Source organism: Salmo trutta, chromosome 29 (assembly GCF_901001165.1).
Source record: "Salmo trutta chromosome 29, fSalTru1.1, whole genome shotgun sequence".
Lineage (NCBI taxonomy): Eukaryota > Metazoa > Chordata > Actinopteri > Salmoniformes > Salmonidae > Salmo > Salmo trutta.
Window position 1 is genome coordinate 24890845 of NC_042985.1, and position 25650 is coordinate 24916494.

At 45.1% G+C, this 25650-nt stretch overlaps 1 protein-coding gene across 2 annotated transcripts in view; it reads right to left on the reverse strand.

The window, feature by feature from the left end:
- LOC115167187 (furin-1) overlaps window positions 1-25650 on the reverse strand; it is a 99094-nt gene that overhangs the window by 39876 nt on the left and 33568 nt on the right. For both annotated transcript variants that reach the window (XM_029721361.1, XM_029721360.1), the window contains exon 3: window positions 2720-2818. In XM_029721361.1, coding sequence (XP_029577221.1) covers window positions 2720-2818 — 99 coding nt within the window. The remainder of the gene's footprint in view (window positions 1-2719; window positions 2819-25650) is intronic.

Sequence of the window (25650 nt, forward strand, 5' to 3'; positions counted from 1 at the left end):
GGTCCGGATGCCAGCTATCTGAGACGGCTTTTCTCCTCGCTCCAGACCATTCACATACAGGACCCCGGCTGCTTGGTTAAACGCTGCTGTCCAGCAGATACTGAGCACACAGGTCTCTGTGCCTTCCTTCCTGCTCTCTTCCCCTCCATATACAAACATGAACACAACCAAACAAAATACAACCTTTGGCCCACACCAAAGCAACAACCACAGCTAGAGTACTATTACCATGGCAGAGCATGGCTGTAGTAAAGGTACCTGTATGGATTGTAGAATTATTAGGTCCAGGGGTTTTCCCTGACCACATGGCCTGACCAGGAATGACTTGTGGTAATACTGACGACTGGATTGATGGCATTTCTATGGGTTTATCATTTAGGCCTAACTAACACAATTTCACTATATCAATGGTCTTACGATATTAGAGCAATGCATCACCATTAGATGTGAATGAGCAGCCGGGCCAAGCCCAGGCATTAGCTCCCCGATCAGCGGGGTCTGTCAGCCAGACTGAGTTTTGGCAGAGTCCCTGGCCGTTTAGTCCACAGTAATGTGAGAGTCTTTGAGCAGGGTTTATTGCTGCTTTTGTTTGGGATCCATCTCCCCAGTGTGACTGCTGTGGGCCACAGGGCTGACCTGACCTGAGCAGAGGAGGCTCCCCTTTCTCTGAGGTGCTCTGGGAGAAAAGGAATTCAACAACAGGAAATGGAGTGGCGGCTAGAGAGGAAATCCCGTCAGTTGAGTGGTGAGCGGAGGGGTGGGGAGTGGGGTTGAGGCGGGAACAGTGTTGTTTTGGTGCTGTGCTGCTAAGGGTAAGAGGAGACAGGCCACACAACGCTTTTCCCACCGTGCACCTGCTCAAGACAAACAGCGGCGAGACTTGGCCACAGTTCGCTGGCTGAATGACCTCCCATAACGCTGGGAAACCAAAACATGGGTTCTCTACAGTCGGCAGGAACAGGGCTGGGTAGGGGAGGTGTCCACTGGCAGACTGCAGTAGCACTTAGTCCTTCCCTTAACACACAATGGACTTCCCATGACACCCTATATTTACAGGGGATTTTCAATTGTGGGTTCCCAGGGAATGTCAGTTTGTTAGTTCCCTGGACATCAGTCTGTGGGTTTGTGTTACAAGCCCTCTCTCTCTGATCTTCCCATCTGGACCTGAGCTGCGCTGAGTGACAAACAGTGAAGTTCTGAGCGGCTGCTGCAGATGGCAGGACATTCATTGTGCCGCGGTTCAAACGCTCGCCTTTCACAGCCATGGAATCACAGCCAGAGCCCAAAGAGCTACAGAGGGAAACGTGAGACCAGGAGACCACAGAGTGAACTACACACAGCACCAGCCACACGAAATCACAGACCTTTTAAACAGGGCCCCATCACTCAAACATCCACCACACACACACACACACACACACACACACACACACACACACTAGGAGTGGAAGAGAAATCATCAGAAGACAGGCATTAGAAATTAAACTGGAAACCTAATCTATTCAGAGGTGTTTTGAGAATGGGGTCATTAGACACCACAGTATAGCCAAGCACGGTATATGTGTGTATGTGAGTAACATGTTTAGGATGTTCTCATCTCCCAGCCCTAACGTAAAGCAGGGAAAGGAAACGGATCGGGCAGATGCTGTAGGGTGTCAGAGACATCCATTAAAAGTGGGTGATAAATGAGAGCTCAGGTCTCTGGCACTCTGCCCTGTGGTTGTTAGCTCACCGCGGTCCCCTCTGCGTCGACCCTCACCCCCGCTGCCTGCCTAATGGCCGCTCCACAGGTGGTGAAGTACCTGCGGCTCCACCAGTCATGTTATGGAATATAAATTAACCCATCCAACCTAGCTACATTACAGTGACTCAACCTCTTTCACATACTGCCCTCCATCACCTCTCACCTCTCTCACACTACCTGTGTTGTTAATGGGAGGTGCATTACAGTATGACCCTAGATTAATGAATCCTCTTTCAACAAGCCCAATCCAACCCCCACCCTCTGTTGAGGCTGGTGAAGTCATGTTATTGATAAAACTACACTCACATCCCTCCACCCTCTCCAGCTGCACACTCCCATCCCTCCACCCTCTCCAGCTGCACACTCACATCCCTCCACCCTCTCCAGCTGCACACTCCCATCCCTCCACCCTCCCCAGCTGCACACTCACATCCCTCCACCCTCTCTAGCTGCACACTCACATCCCTCCACCCTCTCCAGCTGCACACTCACATCCCTCCACCCTCTCCAGCTGCACACTCCCATCCCTCCACCCTCTCCAGCTGCACACTCACATCCCTCCACCCTCTCTAGCTGCACACTCACATCCCTCCACCCTCTCCAGCTGCACACTCACATCCCTCCTCCCTCTCCAGCTGCACACTCCCATCCCTCCACCCTCTCCAGCTGCACACTCCCATCCCTCCACCCTCTCCAGCTGCACACTCACATCCCTCCACCCTCTCTAGCTGCACACTCACATCCCTCCACCCTCTCCAGCTGCACACTCACATCCCTCCACCCTCTCTAGCTGCACACTCACATCCCTCCACCCTCTCCAGCTGCACACTCACATCCCTCCACCCTCTCTAGCTGCACACTCACTCTCAACCTCCTCATCCGCTTTGATACACTCACCCAACATCATCTACACACACTCACACCTCCTCCCAACATCATCTACACACACTCACACCTCCTCCCAAGGTATCTTACCTGAGGCTCTTTTTGTAGATGGACGTGCGTCCCTCGGTGATCCGACAGAGACCTCTTCTCCACAGAACGGTGCCGGAAGTGATAGATGTCACCAAATACCTGCAGACAGACACATACACATAGGATTATTAATATTATCACCCAATACCTGCAGACAGACACATACACATAGGATTATTAATATTAATCACCCAATACCTGCAGACAGACACATAGGATTAATAATATTATCACCCAATACTTGCAGACACACACAAACACAGTCATTAATCCCAGCGTCACTGAAAAAGCATCAGTGTATCAGCATCACTACATGTTAGGGAGATAAGGCATTCCATTTGCAAGGGGCCTCTTTACCCTTCTTCCACAACACAAACTAGGTCCAGGAGAGATACTTGTGTAGCTCAAAACTGTCAAGACACAAATCTAGATTCAAATCTCTTTAAGGGATGTTTCTTACACTACCTCCAGGACAAGGTTTCCGTTATCCGGTAATAGCCGGCTTTTGTCCTATCAAAAATAGATAAGTCAAGAAATAAAATTGCCGCCGGTAGAATAAGAAGAAATCCCATAGCAAAATAATGCTTTCGGGCCTCTTTATTTATGGAAATACTAGTCCATGTAAAAACATTTGACTGGTCATGTTTACATTTTTTTTTAATTAAAATCGGTCTATAGCTTACTTCGTATAATTTAGTGGAATTAAATTGGTTCGTGTACATTTTATTCGTTATGCTTTTTATTTATCATCCCACCCATATAGCATACAGATAGAGCCTTTGAGTGGAAAATCTGTCGTCAGGACAGCGCAAGCGCTGCTGCTGCTGTCTTGTGGTGCTTTCAATACAACTGGGAACTCTGAAAAATACCAGGTCAAATCATGACGTCAGTGATCTTGGAATTCCGAGTTGGATGACCGTTAAAAAAAAATTCCCCGTTTTTTTATTTTCAAGTTGTCTTGAACGCGGCACCACTTTGCAATGAGCTGGAGGAAATATGCATTTTGAAAACATATACTTATTTGAAACCTGAAAGTTCCAATACATATGAGGCATGTCTTACCTTGCTTCAAAAGTAGCCTATTAGATCGCCTCGCACATTTCTAATGGATATTTTTACATGAAACCACTCGCATGTTCAGTGTCCTTTTGACAATGGTGTTTTCCCACTAATTGCATTATGGAATGAACATTTTTGCGTAGCCTACTGCCTTGTGCGCATTGCTGCGCTGAGAATGTGAAGAAATAATATGTTATTAACATTAAGCTAAACGTTTTGATCTGTTGCATCAGACTCATTGCTTTTTAACATTTGTTTTATGTAGCCTAGGCCTACTGGTTTCATGCATTTGGAATCTATCGTCCCACAACTGTCCCAGAGTCCGTTTGGAATAGGCTATTTCTTTCTGGACAAGCTGACCAACAGAATGGGTAGCCTAAACTTCTCTACTATAGTAGATTGACATAGGCTAGTGGTTTTGCTGTTCGTTACTCATCTTGTTGGCTGAGGAAAAGTAAATGGACAGTTATTCTAACATGTTCAAATTGAACATCAGAATTCGGTAAGAAGGAAGGCACATCGTTGAATTCTAGATTTGCATGTTCTGTTAATATGAATTACCATAATCTAAATGTAATTTCTGTCATTCTGAGCACCGTGGGTGGACGCCTTAATCCGGTTACGCACCCAATGCGTATGGGTCCAGTAAATTTCTCAAATGCCCGGTAAATTCAAATGTTGCCTGTCAAAAGTCCTGCACCACATTTTCCTAAGGGGAATCCTGTGAAAACTTTCTCTGGGGGTAGTGTTGGAGACATAACCACTTCTGAGTGTGTTACGAGAATTTTCAAGTCCAATGTTCATAAACTGAACTTCAATTAAACTACTCAGTCTGCACCCCAGAGTATGTAAGATTCTGGTTGAATGAAACAGACGGAGGCCCAGTTTACAATAATCAGAATGTTTATTCACGAGGGCTCTGAAAATTATACAATGCACATAGCCTTTTATACCTCACATTTGGTCATATAAATGCCCCTCCTCTTCTCTAACACTGTCAATGCTGTTGACAAGTTTTCTCCATCACATACATTGCTTATCATATCCTGCTACATGTTAGATAATCTACTGCAAGCCCAATGGTGGGGAGACCTCTTTCCTGTTAGTTTCACAGTGTTCACAAGTCGTCTGTCACAAGCTGTCTGTTAACAGTTTCTCTTTTCCTTAAATGTCTCACTTACATTGCTAAATAGTAAAGTCTTAGCTTGTCCTATGCACACACATTAGATAATTAGTCTTATAATAACTCAGTTATACGTTTTCAGGGTGGAATCATTTAGACATTACCTTAAACATATAAATTCCATTATCAGAGTGGTAAACTGCAAAGACAACGGCTCTCCCACATCACATGCAACAATTACCTTTATACCAGTAGACAGCATTTTTGCTTTTAAAGTATACACACATTTGTGAATCCTTGCATTAAATCAAGTGTGCAACACTGTGCAATATGGTTTAGTTGAGAACTTTTTTTACTAATGCTATTTACGGTATGCTAATAGCTGCACTCACGAGAAGCAGTAATGTGGTTTTGGCCACACCACATCACAGTCTAGTGTAAACAGAAAAGTAACACATTTGATGTTGAAGAGAGAGATCTCACTAGACATATTTTCCAAATTTAAATCCAAATTATACATGACGGGGTGAAGCCAGACAACATGGCCTGTTAAAGCAGTGCGGTCAAATTCATCCCATGGAGGTCCAGGGGTCTTTGGGTTTTTGGTTTTTCCTTTCAATTAAGACCTAGACAACCAGGTGAGGGGAGTTCTTTAATTAGTGACTTTAAATTCATCAATCAAGTACGAGGGAGGAGCGAAAACCCACAGACACTCAGCCCTACGTGGAATGAGTTTGACACGTGTGTTAAAGTTTGGAGGATGAAACATCCAATTCATTCTGACTTATGGATTCATGAAAATATACATAATAATCCATTAATCTAATTGTGATTCCATTAAGACACAATGAATTTGATCATCAGTATTCATCATCAAACAGTATTTATATTTAGAAGGCTACATGTAAATACAGTACATGTAATCCCTCTATCACTGTTTATACAGCTATTTTCATGAGTTACAGCTGAGTTCCTGGAGAGTCTGACCCAGTACGGGGGGGGGGGGGGGGGGAGTTACTGTAACACAGAACACCCATACATGCACACTTCAGCTGCTCTCAGAGCCCAATGTCAGTAGGAAACTACCTGACCCACATTGACAACATCTCTAGAAAGCTCAGACAATGTTGAAAAAAGGAAGTGCCGCAATGTAGAGAAGTTTCTTGCTACAAGTGCATGGACTAGTTCAGAACAGAAGTCATGGACTAGTTCAGAACAGAGGTCATGGACTAGTTCAGAACAGAAGTCAAGGACGAGTTCAGAACAGAAGTCATGGACTAGTTCAGAACAGAGGTCATGGACTAGTTCAGAACAGAAGTCATGGACTGGCTCAGAACAGAAGTCATGGACTAGTTCAGAACAGAAGTCATGGACTGGTTCAGAACAGAAGTCATGGACTGGTTCAGAACAGAAGTCATGGACTAGTTCAGAACAGAAGTCATGGACTGGTTCAGAACAGAAGTCATGGACTGGTTCAGAACAGAAGTCATGGACGAGTTCAGAACAGAAGTCAAGGACGAGTTCAGAACAGAAGTCATGGACTAGTTCAGAACAGAAGTCATGGACTGGTTCAGAACAGAAGTCATGGACTGGTTCAGAACAGAAGTCATGGACTAGTTCAGAACAGAAGTCATGGACTGGTTCAGAACAGAAGTCATGGACTGGTTCAGAACAGAAGTCATGGACGAGTTCAGAACAGAAGTCAAGGACGAGTTCAGAACAGAAGTCATGGACTAGTTCAGAACAGAAGTCATGGACTAGTTCAGAACAGAAGTCATGGACTGGTTCAGAACAGAAGTCATGGACTAATTCAGAACAGAAGTCAAGGACGAGTTCAGAACAGAAGTCATGGACTAGTTCAGAACAGAAGTCATGGACTAGTTCAGAACAGAAGTCATGGACTAGTTCAGAACAGAAGTCATGGACTGGTTCAGAACAGAAGTCATGGACTGGTTCAGAACAGAAGTCATGGACTGGTTCAGAACAGAAGTCAAGGACTAGTTCAGAACAGAAGTCATGGACTGGTTCAGAACAGAAGTCATGGACTGGTTCAGAACAGAAGTCAAGGACTGGTTCAGAACAGAAGTCATGGACTGGTTCAGAACAGAAGTCAAGGACTGGTTCAGAACAGAAGTCAAGGACTGGTTCAGAACAGAAGTCATGGACTGGTTCAGAACAGAAGTCATGGACTGGTTCAGAACAGAAGTCATGGACTGGTTCAGAACAGAAGTCATGGACTAGTTCAGAACAGAAGTCATGGACTAGTTCAGAACAGAAGTCATGGACTAGTTCAGAACAGAAGTCATGGACTAGTTCAGAACAGAAGTCATGGACTAGTTCAGAACAGAAGTCATGGACTAGTTCAGAACAGAAGTCATGGACTAGTTCAGAACAGAAGTCATGGACTGGTTCAGAACAGAAGTCATGGACTGGTTCAGAACAGAAGTCATGGACTAGTTCAGAACAGAAGCCATGGACTAGTTCAGAACAGAAGTCATGGACTAGTTCAGAACAGAAGTCATGGACTAGTTCAGAACAGAAGTCATGGACTAGTTCAGAACAGAAGTCAAGGAGAAAGCACACAGTTGGAAATAGAGAAATTATATCAGGCTGATCCTGTACAGTACAGTACCCAGTGAGGGAGGGAGGCACATGTGGAACAGTCTCTAACCTGGTGTACTCCAGCAGGGCCTAACAACACAGCATTACAGCTACACTAATTGAGAACGTGCTGCTCTAACGACCTGACAGAGGGCAGTGGAGCGCTGTGGACCCTGGTTGAAACAAGGTCACCTGTAGGATCACAGCTGCTGCCTGGGCCGTGACCTCACTGAGTAAGATGGGCTGGGACACAGTGTGTATAGTGCACATGTGTCTAAGATAAAGTGTCTAACACAGAGACCTGGTTAAACAGGCCACAGGCCACGTCTGTCCCATAATCCTCCGCTCTCAGTCCAGTCCTTGCGGATACGGAGATTATCAATATCACACAGTAACACCTCTTGTCCTGGGCTAAATATATGTGTACACACACACACACAGTGTGGATGAGTCAACCTGCCGTATGCACCCTGCACCTTTCCTAGTGACAGAGCAGTCTGTGATGGCAGACGGTAGTCTGGCAGTGTGGCTGGGCATCACTCCCTCCCTCCCCAGCTAAGAATGACAGAGCACAGAGCCAGGCAGTGTGAAGTTAGAGCACTGTCAGACCGGACCAGAAAGACTAAACGAGGCCCTCAGCAATCAAAAATGAAAAATGTTTAATGTTCAGAGAGAGAGCGCAGTTGAGAGAGAGTGCTGAACCGCCCACCCAGACCTTGTGAAGGAGCAGAGCTCAACCTAATGGCAGTCTGATGGGTTCTGAATAGCCAATTAATGATTTCATTAGAGAGAATGGAAGTGTATAAATCACTGTAGCTAACTAAAGCCTGCCAGTTAGACATGTCATGTCTACAGGATTAACACACTACTGTAGGTGGATCATAACAGGTCTACAGCGTTAACGCATTACTGTAGGTGGATCATAACAGGTCTACAGCATTAATACATTACTGTAGGTGGATCATAACAGGTCTACAGCATTAACACACTACTGTAGGTGGATCATAACAGGTCTACAGCGTTAACACATTACTGTAGGTGGATCATAACAGGTCTACAGCATTAACACATTACTGTAGGTGGATCATAACAGGTCTACAGCGTTAACACACTACTGTAGGTGGATCATAACAGGTCTACAGCATTAACACAGTACTGTAGGTGGATCATAACAGGTCTACAGCATTAACACAGTACTGTAGGTGGATCATAACAGGTCTACAGCATTAACACATTACTGTAGGTGGATCATAACAGGTCTACAGCATTAACACATTACTGTAGGTGGATCATAACAGGTCTACACCAAATGAGGGCACTGCTTTAGAAAACCAAAGAATGACTTCAGACTGAATCTTGGCAGACTATGTAATAATAAATAGTACAATATGTCCATCCTGGCTGTGATAAAGCCTAGGGCTGGGACATGGCTAGGAAGGACTATTCTGAATAAATAGGCCAAGCATGACCCAGCTACAGTATGGCCCTAATATTACCAAGTTGACCATTTAGGCTGGGGTATTTCAGGCCACATAGTAACTGTGCCGTTTTGTCTTGGCTGGCAGCGTTAGTACAGTACAGTTTAGACGCTGCAGTGGAGGGGAAATAGAACACCCTTCCTCCACTCTGGGGGGGTTCAGCCTCTCTTGCTCCCATTTAAATCCCAGCAAACAGGCCGGCTCCAAGCAGGTCAACACAATATCCCCCATCTCAGAACACAGCCAGCGGAAAATAGAGAGGCAATAACCCAGAAAAAGCAGATTACATGATTCACAATGAGATGCCTCCCAGAGCCCGACCCACCACCACAAACACCAAAAAGAGATGGGGAGAGGGGAAGAGTGTGTGTGTGTGTGTGTGTGTGTGTGTGTGTGTGTGTGTGTGTGTGTGTGTGTGTGTGTGTGTGTGTGTGTGTGAATAAGAACAGAGCGTGAACCCATGAGAGAGCGGGATGAAAACGGAATAAAATGCTGACATCACAAAAGCATGAGCGGCTCCACAAAGCCCATTGTCCCGTCCAGAGATGGAGAGGGAAGAGATAGGGAGAGAGGAAGCCAAATAAAGAAGGGAAGAAGACCTGGAGCGCTGAGGGCCCCATTGTGTGTGAGCCTAGATAACAGCCTGAGAGGGTGGGCTTCGATCAAAGACTTGAGGGAGGTGGAGGGAGATATGTAGATATGGCTTCAACAGAGAGCCACAGGGTCCATTAAGGCAGCTCTTAAATCACATCAACACCAAGTAAAAGGGACGCGTGAACAAAGCAGCCAGGATTGATTCAGCTAAAGTGAGTGCTGCTTAAGATCTCCCATTCGCTTTACAGTGCTTCATTAGCCTGGAAATTACGGTTAAGAATTCTCCAGCGCTGCGGCCTTACAATTCAATAGAGGTCTGAGAAATGGTTTAAGCCTGAGAGTTTGACACTGATAAAAATCAGATAATGGGTTGTGGTTGAAGTCTTGACGGTTCGTGCCAAACCACACTGCTGTTAGGCAAGAGTTGGAAGAGTGTGGAATGTTTTGGAAGCCAACGCACAGCAGCACGCCATCAAGTAAACGTTAACTCAAAACATGACCATGGAATCAATTAGGGGTTTTAGGCTTCTGCTATGCGTAGTCTCTGACTGACTGCTGCCGTACACTCTGGCCGGTCTGTGATTACCTTCAAACACCCTTTATCACGCCACACTGTCCTACATCACAGAGCTACTGATGCAGTGGAATGTTACAGCCCTTTCCAGATCATCCACCATTCAGAAAGACCCCAGCTATCTCCTCCGCTACATCAGAAGTGAGTTCACTGAAGGGCCTTTACAATACAACTTCTTAACTGCAGAGCTTAAAAACTGCAATAGCAATGTCCTTCTAATTCTATAACACTCACCGCTGACTTTAGTTGGGATGTGAGAAATGTACGGTCATTGTATACAAAAGGTGAATTCATGAATGGTTCTGAAAAGATGTTTCCGCTCTTCACTCCACCCGGACTGTCCTCGGCATTTGAAGTGCTTCTACAGAGATGGTTGAACGGGTAGAGAGGCTGTGGCATTGATGCTCTGCTGCTCTCAGGCCTGGCTGGCATGGAACACGTCTGGAGCCTGACATTTGAAAGCAGTGTGACCCCAGAATGTCATGACCAGAGCGAGGCGAACCCAATTAGCTCAAAGACGACCCCTGACCCTTCAGTAGAAGTCAGAGAGGACTCCGCTCTCGGAGCGAGACCAAGCAGAGCGCGCACACACATCCATCAAGAATACACCGCACTCTTGGAAAGACGCGTAAACTTACGAACGGACTCACAAACACACTCTCACAAACATAAACCCAATCCACCACGACTAAAAGCCTAGCCCCCTGGGTTATTTTAGCCCTGTGTATGCATTTGTAAACCAAACATATGAGCCTTATTGCCGTCCATCTAATCTGGCGTCCACGTTCCGGCGGTAAACTTTAACTAGTCGTTTGTGGGGAAGCAGGCCCTTTACTGCAGTTGCACACCAAAGAAGTTTAGATAAGGAAAATGTGGAAAACAGCCGGCTCAGACGCCATTACAAATGTGAGAAGCAGCGAGCCACTAATAAAAGCAGAATGGGACTTCTGGCACTCCTCCTCTCAGCCCATTACTGGAGCGGGGCGCTAATCCATCAGCCTCATTGGGATGCAGAGCAACAGGCTCCGAAATAACTGCATGTTTGTTGGGTTGTTTGTTCGTTCTACTCGAGCCCTGCCAAGTTTACCTTGTGGGAATGCACTTATCACAAGGTGTGGCGTCTTCAGACTGTAGACACAATTAGGTGTTACAAAAAGCCCAACAACGTCTGGAGAGAAATTGGAGAGGCGGGCATAATGGGAACAAAGTGAAGTGAAAGGTTCTTTATTCCAGAAGGAGTTATGAGCTCAGGGAGGGAATACCTTTGGTGATTAGAGCTGCGCCAATGGCTATAGAGCTGCAGATGTGGAAAGAGTAAAGACAGGTATGGAACTGGAACAATGTGTTTGACTGAACAAATCTAAAGTGATTCACAGCCTCCATTTTTTACATTAATTTCCCAAGTGAAGCGCAATAGAATCATTCGATTAGTACAGAGTTCAGCCAATGGATGATTTTTCTAGAAACCACCCAGATTTAACCACTTCAAATTATTTTATAATAAACTTAAACATTGAAATACATACTTGCCAGTAGAGGAACAAGTTAAAAACAACATCTCCCAGAAATGATTTCCCACCTTATTTACATTCTGCGCTGGAATATAAACGTCTGCTCCAGGTTTAGAGAATGTCTTGGGAGCCACACCCTGTCTCAGCTGCTGCTCTGAGGGCCGGGGCTGAGGGAGGTGGTGGAGGGGGCAGAGAGAGAGCCAGGCCACGCTGCACTGGGCTGGCAGCTGGTGCTAACAGTCAGTTTCCCTTAATAATGGTCAGGCGGGCTGGGCCAAGCCGGGCCCATATGCCCACACACGGCAGATGGGTCTGTTCTGTCATTCAGTCTGCCAGAATAATACACCTTCTGCTAATCCTACTCGTTGTTGGTTCCTCTTTTCCGTCATCTCTTTCCGGAGTCATTTCTCTCTCTCATCCACCATCCTTTCGTCTTTACTTCTTACGCTCTCCTTCCAGTCTGCTCAAGGGGTTGTTAATCAAATGTATTAGTCACATGTGCCAAATACAACAGGTGTAGACCTTATATGAAATGCTAACTTACGAGCCCCAAACCAACAATGGAGTTTAAAAAAAACACGGATAAGAAATAAAAGCAACAAGTAATTAAAGAGCAGCAGTAAAATAACAATAGTGAGACTATATACAGGGAGTACCGGTACAGAGTCAATGTGCAGGGGCAATGCAAATAGTCTGGGTAGCCATTTCATTAGGTGTTCAGGAGTCTTATGGCTTGGGGGTAGAAGCTGTTTAGAAGCCTCTCGGACCTAGACTTGGCACTCTGGTACCGCTTGCCGTGCGGTAGCAGAGAGAACAGTCTATGACTAGGGTGGCTGGAGTCATTGACAATTTGTAGGGCCTTCCTCTCACACCGCCTGGTATAGAGGTCCTGGATGGCAGGGAGCTTGGCCCCAGTGATGTGCGAACGGACCTGTACTACGCTCTGTAGTGCTTTGCGGTCGAAGGCCGAGCAGTTGCCATGCCAGGCAGTGATTCAACCAGTCAGGATACTCTCAATGGTGCAGCTGTAGAACCTTTTGAGGATCTGAGGACCCATTCCAAATCTTTTCAGTCTCCTAAAGGAGAATAGGTTCGTTGTGCCCTCTTCACAACTGTCTTGGTGTGCTTGGACCATGTTAGTTTGTTGGTGATGTGGACAACAAGGAACTTGAAGCTCTCAACCTGCTCCACTACAGCCCCATCGATGAGAATGGGGGCGTGCTCGGTCCTATTTTTCCTGTAGTCCACAATCATCTCCTTTGTCTTGATCACACTGAGGGAGGTTGTTGTCCTGGCACGACACGGCCAGGTCTCTGACCTCCTGCCTATAGGCTGTCTCGTTGTTGTCGGTGATCAGGCCTACCACTGTTGTGTCATCTGCAAACTTAATGATGGTGTTGGAGTCGAGCCTGGCTGTGCAGTCATGAGTGAGCAGAGAGTACAGGAGGGGACTGAGCACGCACCCCTGAGGGGCCCGTGTTGAGGATAAGCGTGGCAGATGTGTTGTTACCTACCCTTACCACCTGGGGGCGGCCCGTCAGGAAGTCCAGGATCCAGTTGCAGAGGGAGGCGTTTAGTCCCAGGGTCCTTAGCTTATTGATGAGCTTTGAGGGCACTATGGTATTGAACGCTGAGCTGTAGTCAATGAATAGCATTCTCACATAGGTGTTCCTTTTGTCTAGGTGGGAAAGGGCAGTGTGGGGTGCAATAGAAATTGCATCATATGTGGATCTGTTGGGGCGGTATGCAAATTGGAGTGGGTCTAGGGTTTCTGGGGTAACGGTGTTGATTTGAGCCATGACCAGCCTTTCAAAGCACTTCATGGCTACAGACGTGAGTGCTACAGGCCGGTAGTCATTTAGGCAGGTTACCTTAGTGTTCTTGGGCACAGGCAGTGGTGGTCTGCTTAAAACATGCTGGTATTACAGTTTCGGACTCAGTGAAGACACTTACCAGTTGGTCAGCGCATGCTCACATGCTTGTGATTGTTGACCTGTTTAAAAGGTCTTACTCACATCGGGTGCAGAGAGAGTGATCACACAGCCTCCAGAACAGCTGGTGCTCTCATGCATGTTTCAGTGTTATTTGCCTCGAAGCGAGCATAGAAGTAGTTTCGCTCATCTGGTAGGCTCATGTCACCGGGCAGCTCTCGGCTGTGCTTCCCTTTGTAGTCTGTAACAGTTTGCAAGCCCTGCCACATCTGACGAGCATCAGAGCCATGTAGTACAATTCGATCTTAGTCCTGTATTGACGCTTTACATGTCTGATGGTTTGTCGGAGGGCATAGCGGGATTTCTTATAAGATTCCCGCTCCCTGAAAGCGGCAGCTCTAGCCTTTAGCTCAGTGCAGATGTTGCCTGTGAGTCTGTCTTTGGGGTGCTCTAATCCGGAACGAAACTCCAGATTATCACAAACAACCAAATCTAACCAGATTAAATTTATTCCAGATTATACAAATAAATACATACCTCCCTCCATTCACCAAAACCCAGACAGGAAAACTATAATTTAGATGAGCATGCCAGTCAAAACATGAATGTATTACCGGAGATAAAGCAATGGTTTGGGAGCCATACACAGTGAGCGGACATGCATTTTGTTCTTTTTACAGCTAATCAAAGGGCTACCGAGACCCCTCTTTTACGCTGCTGCTACTCTCGGTTTATAATCTATGCATAGTCACTTTAACTCTATCTACATGTACATATTACCTCAATTACCTCGACTAACCGGTGCCCCCGGACAGTGACTCTGTACCGGTACCCTTGTATATAGCCTTGCTTGTTATTTTACTGCTGCCGTTTAATTATTTGTTACTTTTAAATAAAAAAAATTACTTAACACTTATTTTTATTCTTCACTTCTTAAAGCATTGTTTGTTAAGGGCTTGTAAGTAAGCGTTTCACTGTTGTATTCGGCGCATGTGACATAAAACTTTGACAGAACCTCTCCTTCACTCCGGCAGCACCTGGAGAGGCCAGGCAGCACCAAACCACTGCAGCCGTCCTCCTGCCAGATAAACTATAAGGTTTCATAAACACATACGGCCCTCTACAGCACACTCATTTATCCACATACCAGCCCATTCCGGACAAGATACCAAATTCCTCTCTGCACTGTCTGACAGGGCTTATCACTCTCAGCACAGTAAACTGCCTGCCTGTGTTGTTCTGAAAACAGCTTACAGTAATGGATTTAATAGCGCTGACAAGAACAACTGGTTTAGATAAGACTTGGGTGATAAAAAGTTGCCATTTTAATGACAATAACCGCAGCAACCAAACAAAAACTAACTATTTAGTAACTGTTGTGTGTATAGTTACGGGTAAACCATAAGTGTTCCGATGTGTTGTGATTAGTGGTGGTCAATGGTTTGGGGATGAGGGTGAGGGTGGGAGCCCACTGGCAGCCACACACACACGTACCCAATCTGTTAGCATGTCATGTGACCAAACCCACTGGGTTTATTTAAGTTTAAGTGGAGGACAGGACATCCCTTTACCCCCAGCAGCAAGAGCACCAGTGTAGTTTATGGAGTGGAAGGGTGTGTAAAAAGTTTACAGTGTTGTAGCACAACTGGTGCAGAGGCTGTCAGTCTCTGATGTTGATGAGGAGTGTCCTTGGAGGTATAACTCGGCGTGCTGCCGAGGTCTTTAAGCTGACAGAGCTGTATGGTGCTGGGAGAAAGCAAAGAGATAAGCACAGGGACGACATGCATATGCAATTACAGGGCCCGGCAAAAGTCCAGCCACGGTTTAACAGAAGCCTTATCTTCAGACTATCATAATCAATTACAGCCAGATCAATACGGCCGAGCACCTGACAACTCAGCAGATGGGACTCTTCTACATCACCAGTGGACTTTGACGGGCCGTCCCCAGGTGGTGAGGGTACGAAACAACATCTCCACCCCGCTGATAAGCAACACTGGGGCCCCACAAGGTTGTGTTCTCAGCCCTCCCCTGTACTCCCTGTTCACCCATGACACGGTGGCCATGCACACCTCCAACTCAATCATCAAGTTTGTAGACGACACTACAGTGGTAGGCTTGATTACCAACAACGACGAGTCTGCCTACAGGGAGGAGGTGAGGGCCCTCGGAGTGTGGTGTCAGGAAAATAACCTCACAGTCAACATCAACAAAACAAAGGATGATCGTGGACTTCAGGAAACAGCAGAGGGAGCACCCCCCTATCCACGGGACAGTAGCGAAGAAGGTGGAAAGTTTTAAGTTCCTCGGTGTACACATCACGGACAAACTGAAATGGTCCACCCACACAGACAGTGTTGTGAAGAAGGCTGAGCAGCGCCTCTTCAACCTCAGGAGGCTGAAGAAATTTGGCTTGTAACCGAAAACACAAACTTTTACAAATGCACAATCAAGAGCATCCTGTCGGGCTGTATCACTGCCTGGTACGGCAACTGCTTCGCCCACAACCGTAAGGCTCTCCAGAGGGTAGTGAGGTCTGCACAATGCGTCACCAGGGGCAAACTACCTGCCCTCAAGGACACCTACACCACCCGATGTCACAGGAAGGCCAAAAAGATCATCAAGGACAACAACCACCCGAGCCACTGCCTGTTCACACCGCTATCATCCAGAAGGCGAGGTCAGTACAGGTGCATCAAAGCTGGGGTCAAGAGACTGAAAAACAGCTTCCATCTCAAGGCCATCAGACTGTTAAACAGCCATCACTAACATTGAATGGCTGCTGCCAACATACTAACTCAAATCTCTAGCCACTTTAAAAATTGGATGTAATAAATGTTTCACAAGTCACTTTAAACAATGCCACTTTATATAATGTTTACATACTCAACCATACATACATACATACATACATACATACATACATACATACATACATACATACATACATACATACATACATACATACATACATACATACATACATACATACATACATACATACAGTACTCTATACCATCTACTGCATCTTTCCTATGCCGCACGGCCATTGCTCATCCATATATTTATAAGTACATATTCTTATTCATTCCTTTACTTGTGTGTGTGTATAAGGCAGTTGTTGTGGAATTGTTAAATTACTTGTTAGATATTACTGCACGGTCGGAACTAGAAGCACAAGCATTTCGCTACACTCGCATTAACATCTGCTAACCATGTGTATGTGACCAATAAAAGTTGATTTGATTTGTGTTGTGCTTTGGAACACTGGACAGTCAAGTGATACGTCGCCCTTATGTATAGTTTCCCCTTGACTCAACACAAGTTTTAACTGACACTGCCCCAATACATCGTCCTTCAATGTTGAAGTGCGTAGTGTTTTCAGGGGCATTATAGTTAGGGGGTGAGTAAAGGTCAAAGGTTAAAGTTGACTGGTCCTTTGACAGAGGGCTCAAACCTTATTTACCCATTTTGGATTGTAAATTAAAGTTTATACAAGACCGTGTTTAGAATATTCCATGACCAAGCAATGTATCACAGATTAATGTGGCCATCTGTACTTAAGGAGAGATGGTCCAGTCTATTTCACAGCTGAGTACTCCAACTATCAACACTACCTTTCAGCAGGCCTCATGGTGAATAGGGCTGTAACAAAACATGATTTGTTTCAATTTGTTGTTGTAGTACATCAATATATTGATATGCAGCCTGCATACCCTAATGGAGAATTGGTAGAAGACACACTAAATATTTCCGTTTAATGTTAGGCCAGTATAGTGAGTTACCTGTGCAACCCACAAAAGTTGTTTATCTTGACCAGATGACTGTTGTATCAAGTGTTAACATTCAGCGCGAGTCTGAAATTGAACAGTATTGAGAATAATAGCTGGTCTATTGAGATGTTTTGGCACACTGAAGAACTGTCCTTGGAGGTTCATGATACATTCACTGGATAAATATCCTCATGGAGTGAAAGAGTTTCATTTTATAAGGTGAATCAGAGAGGATGTAAGAGAGTTTTATAAAGCCACACATCAATGGCCTCAATCAAAAACGTACATCTAAAAGGCCTTTTAAAAAGGAGCAGTCTTTTTGACAGTTGAAATGGTTAGACAGAGATCACAATTCAATGGAGTTGCCATCTTCAGCACAAAACGTGCTGAAGTCCCTGTTAAACACTTCAAATCACCAAGGAGAAAACAGATTTCCTATGAACAGAGGAGAGCTGGTGGAGTGCAACTCAGTAGCCACAGGAAAAACTCATCCTAGTGCTCACTAGGAGGGAATATCATTTAAGCTTTTAATTAAGTCACACTCCCCAGGACCCATTTAAGCAAGACAAATGTTATAGAAACGCTGGACAGTCGTTCGTCTTGGGAACAGAGGTAGCGTGCAGCACAGATGAGAATGGAAAGCTATCGCTGTTCAAAATGAACATGCAATTTTAGCCTGTCGAGTCCCGAGGTGCAATGTTTAAATAATAGACCGCAAATGTACATGTGTGAAGGGGTTGAGAAAAAAACCAAAAAATGGCATCGGTTCCACCACACTGTTTCAGCGTAAGAGCCAGAAAAGACAGACATATGGCTTCATGCTGCTACTATGAATTAAATAACTAAGAAACATGGCTTGGTTTCCCTTCCTTTGTTTTTAATGTGCTTGTTGATAAGAAAAAGAACGGAATCACTACTCCTAGAGCTCCAAAAATCGAATCATAACTTTCATGTCACAGCATGACAGCGAACCATCTTTGCAATATCTGAAATATAAACATTCAGTGCACTGGCTTTTCAAGCATGAAAACAAATGATACTCCTCTTGCAACTGGAGTCTGCATCTGACGTTCTGTTATTGAGGCTGAACTTTTTCATGTCCATGCAGTAGTGAGACGCTCTAAGAAGAACACACTAAAAAGACTTCCTCCAAACAGGGAAAATAATATGGTGTTTTTCACTCAGCTTGTGAACCCAGTGAGGATGAAGTGTTTCAGACAGGAGAATAGACATGAGGATGGAGCATGGTGGCCAGAGGAAAGCTAATATTTACTCTAGGCAGTAGGAAAAGATGCAGGGCCACTTCTGCTGAGGCGCCCCATTAACTGGGCCTGTGCATCAGCGAGTTAACAAGCTGCAGTAAAGGACTCGCCTGCCCTCTGTGCGCACTCGCGCACACACACCACACAAAATCCAAAACACTACCACCCAACAAACATTAGCACCCACGCAAACACCTACACACAGGTCCAAAGGAGACATGACACCAACTAAACCAGTTCCACTGAGAAGTGCCGGACCACTACACACACAACCACCTCGCCACGCCACAAGCACACCACAACTAAGTAAAATTATATTGCGAAAGTTTGTCATTTCTTGTTTAACTTCTGGGGGGGGGAATGCCGTTAACAATTGTGATTACCTTTGTGCAAAGGAAGGCAGCGAAGTCACCTCCCTCGCAAACGGAAACTCTCGGCCAAACCCCTCCCTTCCGCTAATTTCATCTGTGGTTTATAAAATGGCCAGAAAGGCCATTTTTGTTTTTATGAATTTTTGAGTTTGTGGCTGTGGAATCTAGTGGAAACCGTTTATCATCCAAACACAGGTTTGAAAATCAACGCACCAGTTTAAGCACCACCTTCACCCAATCTTGATTCATCCAAATAATCAACAACGAAAACCCTCTGTCCACGAGAGATTACACCAGCATCACCACACCTGGCAGACAGATCCCAGCACACAGCCCCTTCAAAATGGGGATCAGCTCTACCCAGCCCAGTGGTGGTGACTGATATTAAATGGGCAGGTAATATAATAAGGAGAGTCTGTCTGGAATGTTCATGTGGACTAGACTTAGTCACTAACAACCCTTTCTGATATTCAGCTGGAGAAGGGGGGTGGGGGGGGGGCAGGGTTCATGTGGCCTCACAGGGTCAGAACGGGTCTGCTAAACAGCTCTACTTTGCCAAGTGACTACAGTTTACAAAATTATCTAAACAGAATCAAAATCCTACACAGACTAGCTATCCTCCCCTGGCCGACAGTACGAAGATTATACCATAATCTTACCCTACAAAGACTACCACCCCCCACTACACAAACACTCCCCACCACGCCATTGGCCTACTTTACGAGAGACTGGAGCTTCAAAACAGCAGTATCTGAAGAGGAACAGACTTTTTTCTTCTCTTGCTGTGCCATTCTGTCTGAGATTTGCACATGTTTTTCATTAAAATCAAAAAGAGAAAAGGAATGCCTGAAGTAGGGACTTTCAAAGAGCCTTCGACATAACAAGCATGATGCATAAAATCTAAAGGAGTCGGCCCGAAGAGTCCTTTATATAATCACAGCCACACATCTAACGCAAAAACACTCCCTCGCTCGCAGTAGCAACCATATCAAGTCAAGTCACCGACCAATAGTAAGAGGAAAAATCCATACAGTTACATATTGCAATATTATATCGATACTTTAACTCGGTAGGTAGGTAGGTAGGTAGCATTAGCTAGCGCTGGTCAGCTGTGCCTGTGACAATACTACAGTATGTCATCCTATAGCTTGTTCTCCATCTTTTTAAATAGTGAGCCAACATGTTTTCAGCACTTTTATTTCCATGACTGATCAAAACAATTTTCTCATGCTCTCTCGTCTCTCTGCAGCAGAAATATAGTGAGGAATATGTTTGGAACATCAAATTTAAACAAAAACAAACTGCAACACAGTGCATTCAGCAAGTATTCAGACCCCTTGACTTTTTCAACATTTTGTTACATTACAGCCTTATTCTAAAATTGATTAAATTAATATTTTTCCTCAATCCACACACAACGCTCCATAATGACAAAGTGAAAACAGGTTTGACATTTTTGAAATTAAAAACAGAAATAACTTATTTACATAATTATTCAGACCCTTTGCTAGGAGACTCGAAATTGAGCTCAGGTGCATCCTGTTTCCATTGATCACCCTTGAGATGTTTCTACTTGAATGGAGTCCATCTGTGGTAAATTCAATTGATTGGACATGATTTGGAAAGGCACACACACACACGTCTATATAAAGGTCCCACAGTTGACAGTGCATGTCAGAGCAAAAACCAAGCCTTGAGGTCAAAGGAATTGTCCGTAGAGCTCCAAGACAGGATTGTGTTGAGGCACAGATCTGAGGAAGGGTACCAAAAAAATTTCTGCAGCATTGAAGATCCAAGAACACAGTGGCCTCCATCATTCTTAAAAATGGAAGAAGTTTAGAACCACCAAGAGTCTTCCTAGAGCTGGCCGCCCGGCCAAACTGAGCAATCGGAGGAGAAGGGCCTTGGTAAGGAAGGTGACAAAGAACCCAATGGTCACTCTGACATACCTCCAGAAAGTAGTGTAAAGTACTAAAGTGAAAATACTTGAAAGTACTAAAGTCATTTTTTGGGGTATGTGTACTTTACTATTTATATCTTGGACAACTTTTACTCCACTACATCCCTGAAGAAAATAATGTACTTTTTACTCTTGACCTTTTCCCTGACACCAAAAAGTACTCATTACATTTTGAATGCTTAGCAGGACAGGAAAATGGTCTAATTCACACACTTATCAAGAAAACATCCCTGGTCATCCCTACTGCCTCTGATCTGGCGGACTCAATAAACACAAATGCTTCATTTGTAAATGACCTATGAGTGTTGTACTGTGCCCCTGGCAATCTGTAAATTAAAAAAACAAGACAAAGGTGCTTCAACAAAGTACTGAGTAAAGGGTCTATCAGTGTTTAATTTTTAATACATTTTCAAAAATGTATAAAAACCTGTGTTTGCTTTGTCATTAAGGGTTATTGTGTTAGGAATGATGAGGAAAAAATACAATTTAATAAATTCGAGAATAAGGCAGTAATGTAACAAAATGTGGAAAGAGTCAAGGGGTCTGAATACATTCCGAATGCACTGTACATATTAATTGTGAACATCTCAATACATATCATATCGACACCTACAGTAAGTATTGTGATAATATTCCATCGTGAGGCAATTCCCAAACTGCCTTACAAATCTGTCTTTTGCAAGTCAGTCTAGCCACTCTGCATCACTTGTTCATTCTTGTGGACATGAAAGGTCACCCTCATTGCCATCATATCCACCCTGTGCAGAGATCATCTATTCAAATGTGTATGTTCTCATGCAGCCTGGTGGGCAAGCTCCAACTTTGACAGGTCTGGAATTCTATTACATTAAACCTGAGCCAGTAACACGTTGCCCTGCTCAGAGAGAGAGAGACAGAGAGAGAGAGGACATCAGGCTCTGACACCAGGGAACTGGCCCTATCAGTGGCAGGGCAGGCTGGATGATTGCTCAGGTCTCTGTGAGGGAGCGCTAAATCTAATCTGAGACGAGGCTGAGGCTCCTCTCTGCATTACCATGGAGCAGCCCGCCACGTCCCACAGCAACAGGGAAATTATAGCGATGGCACAAATGGCATTGTGTGTGTAGACATGCATGGAGAGAGTACCACGCAGGACTGCACACACACACACACACACACACACACACACACACACACACACACACACACACACACACACACACACACACACACACACACACACACACACACACACACACACACACACACACACACAGCGTAATGCTATACATGCTTCTGGTTTCAACAGAATGAATGTGTGTTGATGAATAAACATGAGGGATAATATGAATGCAGAAGTGAGTCACAGCAATGCCAGTGGAACCAGAGTGTTTTAAAATACACTAACAGTGTCACAGTTTGATCACTTGTCATTGTGGCCTGGAGTATTCAACGTTCCAAAAACATTTTAAAAGGTTAACGTTATTGCACACAAGAGGGCAACAATGCTGACAGTGGTACCGGCAAGTAAGGGCACTACAGTGAGTTCTGCACTGTGTGTGTGGATAGAAGGGTTCTGGTCACTATATCCATGCCGACTGTACCTCTTAGACCAGAAGCCATGAAAGCCATCCTGATGAACTCGTTCATTATTCATGGCTCCCATTCCTTCCCCAGGGTTGCACTTCATTTCCTCTCCTATCACATGACAGAGAGCTGAGCGGGCCAACTCTCAGGTGGGTTCAGTCATGATGATAGGCCGGGGAGACCAAAGGCTAATGAGATCAACTCCTGGATCTATTTATAGCTCTCCCTTCTCTCACCTCTCCACTCCTAGGCACTTTCTAAGAGTAGAGCAGGAGGATATACAGAACGGGATTAGAACAGCAACATGGAAGCCCCACTGGGCCCTCTGAGGGAAGAGACTTAACAGCCTCTAACAATCCTCTAAAGTAGTAGTCCGTCCCCATCTCCTCAGAGGGGTAGGTTACCTCTGTTACTGCTCCTACTCTGGGGAGCTAAAACTGGTCCCCCTGTCTGGACAAGCTATAATAGACTTTCCAGAGGGCTCTCCAGAAGTGTCACAGTCACCCTGGGAATTAAAAGTAGTTTAAAAGCAGCTTTGTCCTGAGTGAGAAACGGAGTTAGACCAGGCCGAGTCTCACAGGCTCTCTACCACTCTCCTCCAGCGAGTCGCTAATGGGCTCAAACTAAGTGATGGATGCCAATGTAGACCCAGACTGAATGTGACTGAACTAGACCCTATACAGTATGTGTATAGTGTCTATGCTGAGCGATGCTACACTGATGCTTCATTGAGCAATGCAGATTGCCAACGGGCCAATGCATATACAGGTACGCAGTGTCTTACAGAGTTTGAGGAAAGGACAGTCTCTCTCATCAGCACCCTTCCTTTTCTCCATCTCTCCACATGACCCATCTTCATTAGTCTTTCCACCGTCTCAATCCCCGGTTGCCCTCTGACTGCAGATGAACAGAGTCAACATGAAATGGAGCAACACCCACCAACCAACCCACCCGTCCGTCCGCCCGTCCGTCCGTCCATCCATCCACCCACCCACCCGTCCGTCCGTCCATCCACTCTACTCCACTGCTGCCAAGGCACGCGGCTACGCCCACATTACAATGTGTGCTCCTTCCTCTCCAAGAGCCTCTCACGTCATTGTGTTCCCTCTGACTGCACTGGAAGTTAAAAAAACGTCCAGAAGGAAGGAAAGGTTAGACAAAAGAAAGTCGCCCACACTGCCTCAATACACAACAGATGGGAAAAGGGCCTTTCCAAGACCATTTGTTACTCCCGTTCCCATGGAGACAAAGCTGCAATGATAAAATCAGTTTATGATTAAATCTTTAACGGTGTGGTCTCATAAGCGGGGTGGGGGTTAAATAGTTGCTAGACTTAAAACATTGTTATGATTGTTTATGTACAACAATATTGGGTGTTTGGGGTGTCCAAATCAAAAGTAAAACATTTCTAAAGCAGAACTTTCCTGCCACACATAGTGAGGAAATGGAAAAGGCTTATTATTATTATTAACATTATTCACCATCTGTTGGTCCTACAAGTTCCAGCCACCAGATGGATTGTAGAGGACTTACAAAACATGTAGTAGCTTACTCATCTGCCACACTGCATGTGATCTCATGTTTGTGTCTGGTCGTCAAAACAAGTTGTCAAAACTAATCCAACTCATAATCCTACTCAGCATTAAAACCTCTCGTACGCAATCTCTGAGTGAGTCAAAACACACTGTAACAAACAGAGACGCTGACAGAAACCCATTGCTCTATTTGGTTGATTCAGTGTATTACCCCTCCATCTACAGAGAGACGGTGACATACAACATTACAGTGATAGTACAGGGAGAGCTGATGGACCTTGAGGTAATTTGATGACCCCCCTGGCGGAGACAGAAGCAGGAGATGATGATCGACTGGAGGTGTAAATGACAGGGTATTATGTTCAGGCTGTTCTCTCACACCAAATGACATTGTTGGCCTATCGTTCGCCCGTCCCTCCCCAAAGTCAAAACTGTAATAGATATCGAATAGGTGGCGTTAAATCACACGTCGTTGGTGAAGAAAGAAACAGCTCCAGGAAATAGTGTTTCTATAGATGAGCGAGGGTCATTTTCTAGAAGCACTTTGTGGAGACTTATCTGTAGGAGGAAATAAAAGCACATCTTGTAAGTACAGGATAATTTCCCTGGATACCAGAGGGTGTTGTGGGAAGTCCAGCTCTGAGCCCGGGCACAATGAGGGCTGGATCTGAAGGACACTGCATGGGGAAGCTCTTTGTGGAACACCTGCCTGACAGACATTGACAGTAGGATTAACACAAATCGGTCCCACAATGTAAGATAACTGATTGAGAGAGTAGGGCACACGCCCACCACCCACACGGAAAAACAGACACAGGCTGCAGTTAAAACATATGCTTCTGTTCTGTATCACATTCATGCCACATTTGGAGGCCAATTGTCAAACAGGTCAGATTGGTTAATACCATTAGGCTCTTAACCCGTGAGAGACCAGAGAGGGCAAGAGGGCCAAGGGACAGGTGATGGGGAGGGATTGGTTGGGAGTGTAGGCCTATACACTATACACTGAGCTGCAGGGGAAACTAGACCAAACTGCTCTGCTCTTCTTGGGCACAGTGTCCATATCGGTTGATCATTAGTCTAACAGTTCTGTACTGGGTAAACATCAGGGATGTTTTAGTGCTGTGCAATGGTTAGGAAGCGCCTCTAATGGGTTGCTTGCTGGTTCACAAGCCAGGTAGGAGAAGTGGAATGGCTGTTCATCAAACTAAAATGAAAGAGGCTTCATCCAACCGGTAGAGTGATGGGCAATAATGGTACAGGACTTGACCTCGCTATTGCTATTTCCGAGAGAATCAACACATTTCTCATCTCGGGGTGAAAAAACATTTGCATTTCCAGCCCATTTGGGTCAATTTTGTTTTGATTTCCACCCACAAAGTTTCCCTCTCGGCAGCCGGAATGAATAAATAAATTCATCCAACCAAATAATTCAGGCAACGGGAGCTGTGTGGGGAGGAGAGGGACACAAAATTATTCATACAGAGAGTGGCGGCACAGCAGAGGACAACCCCAGTCTCATCATCTACACTGAGTGTCTATGAGGAGCCCACTGAACACTAATAACATGGGTTTATTTCAGATCGATGTCAC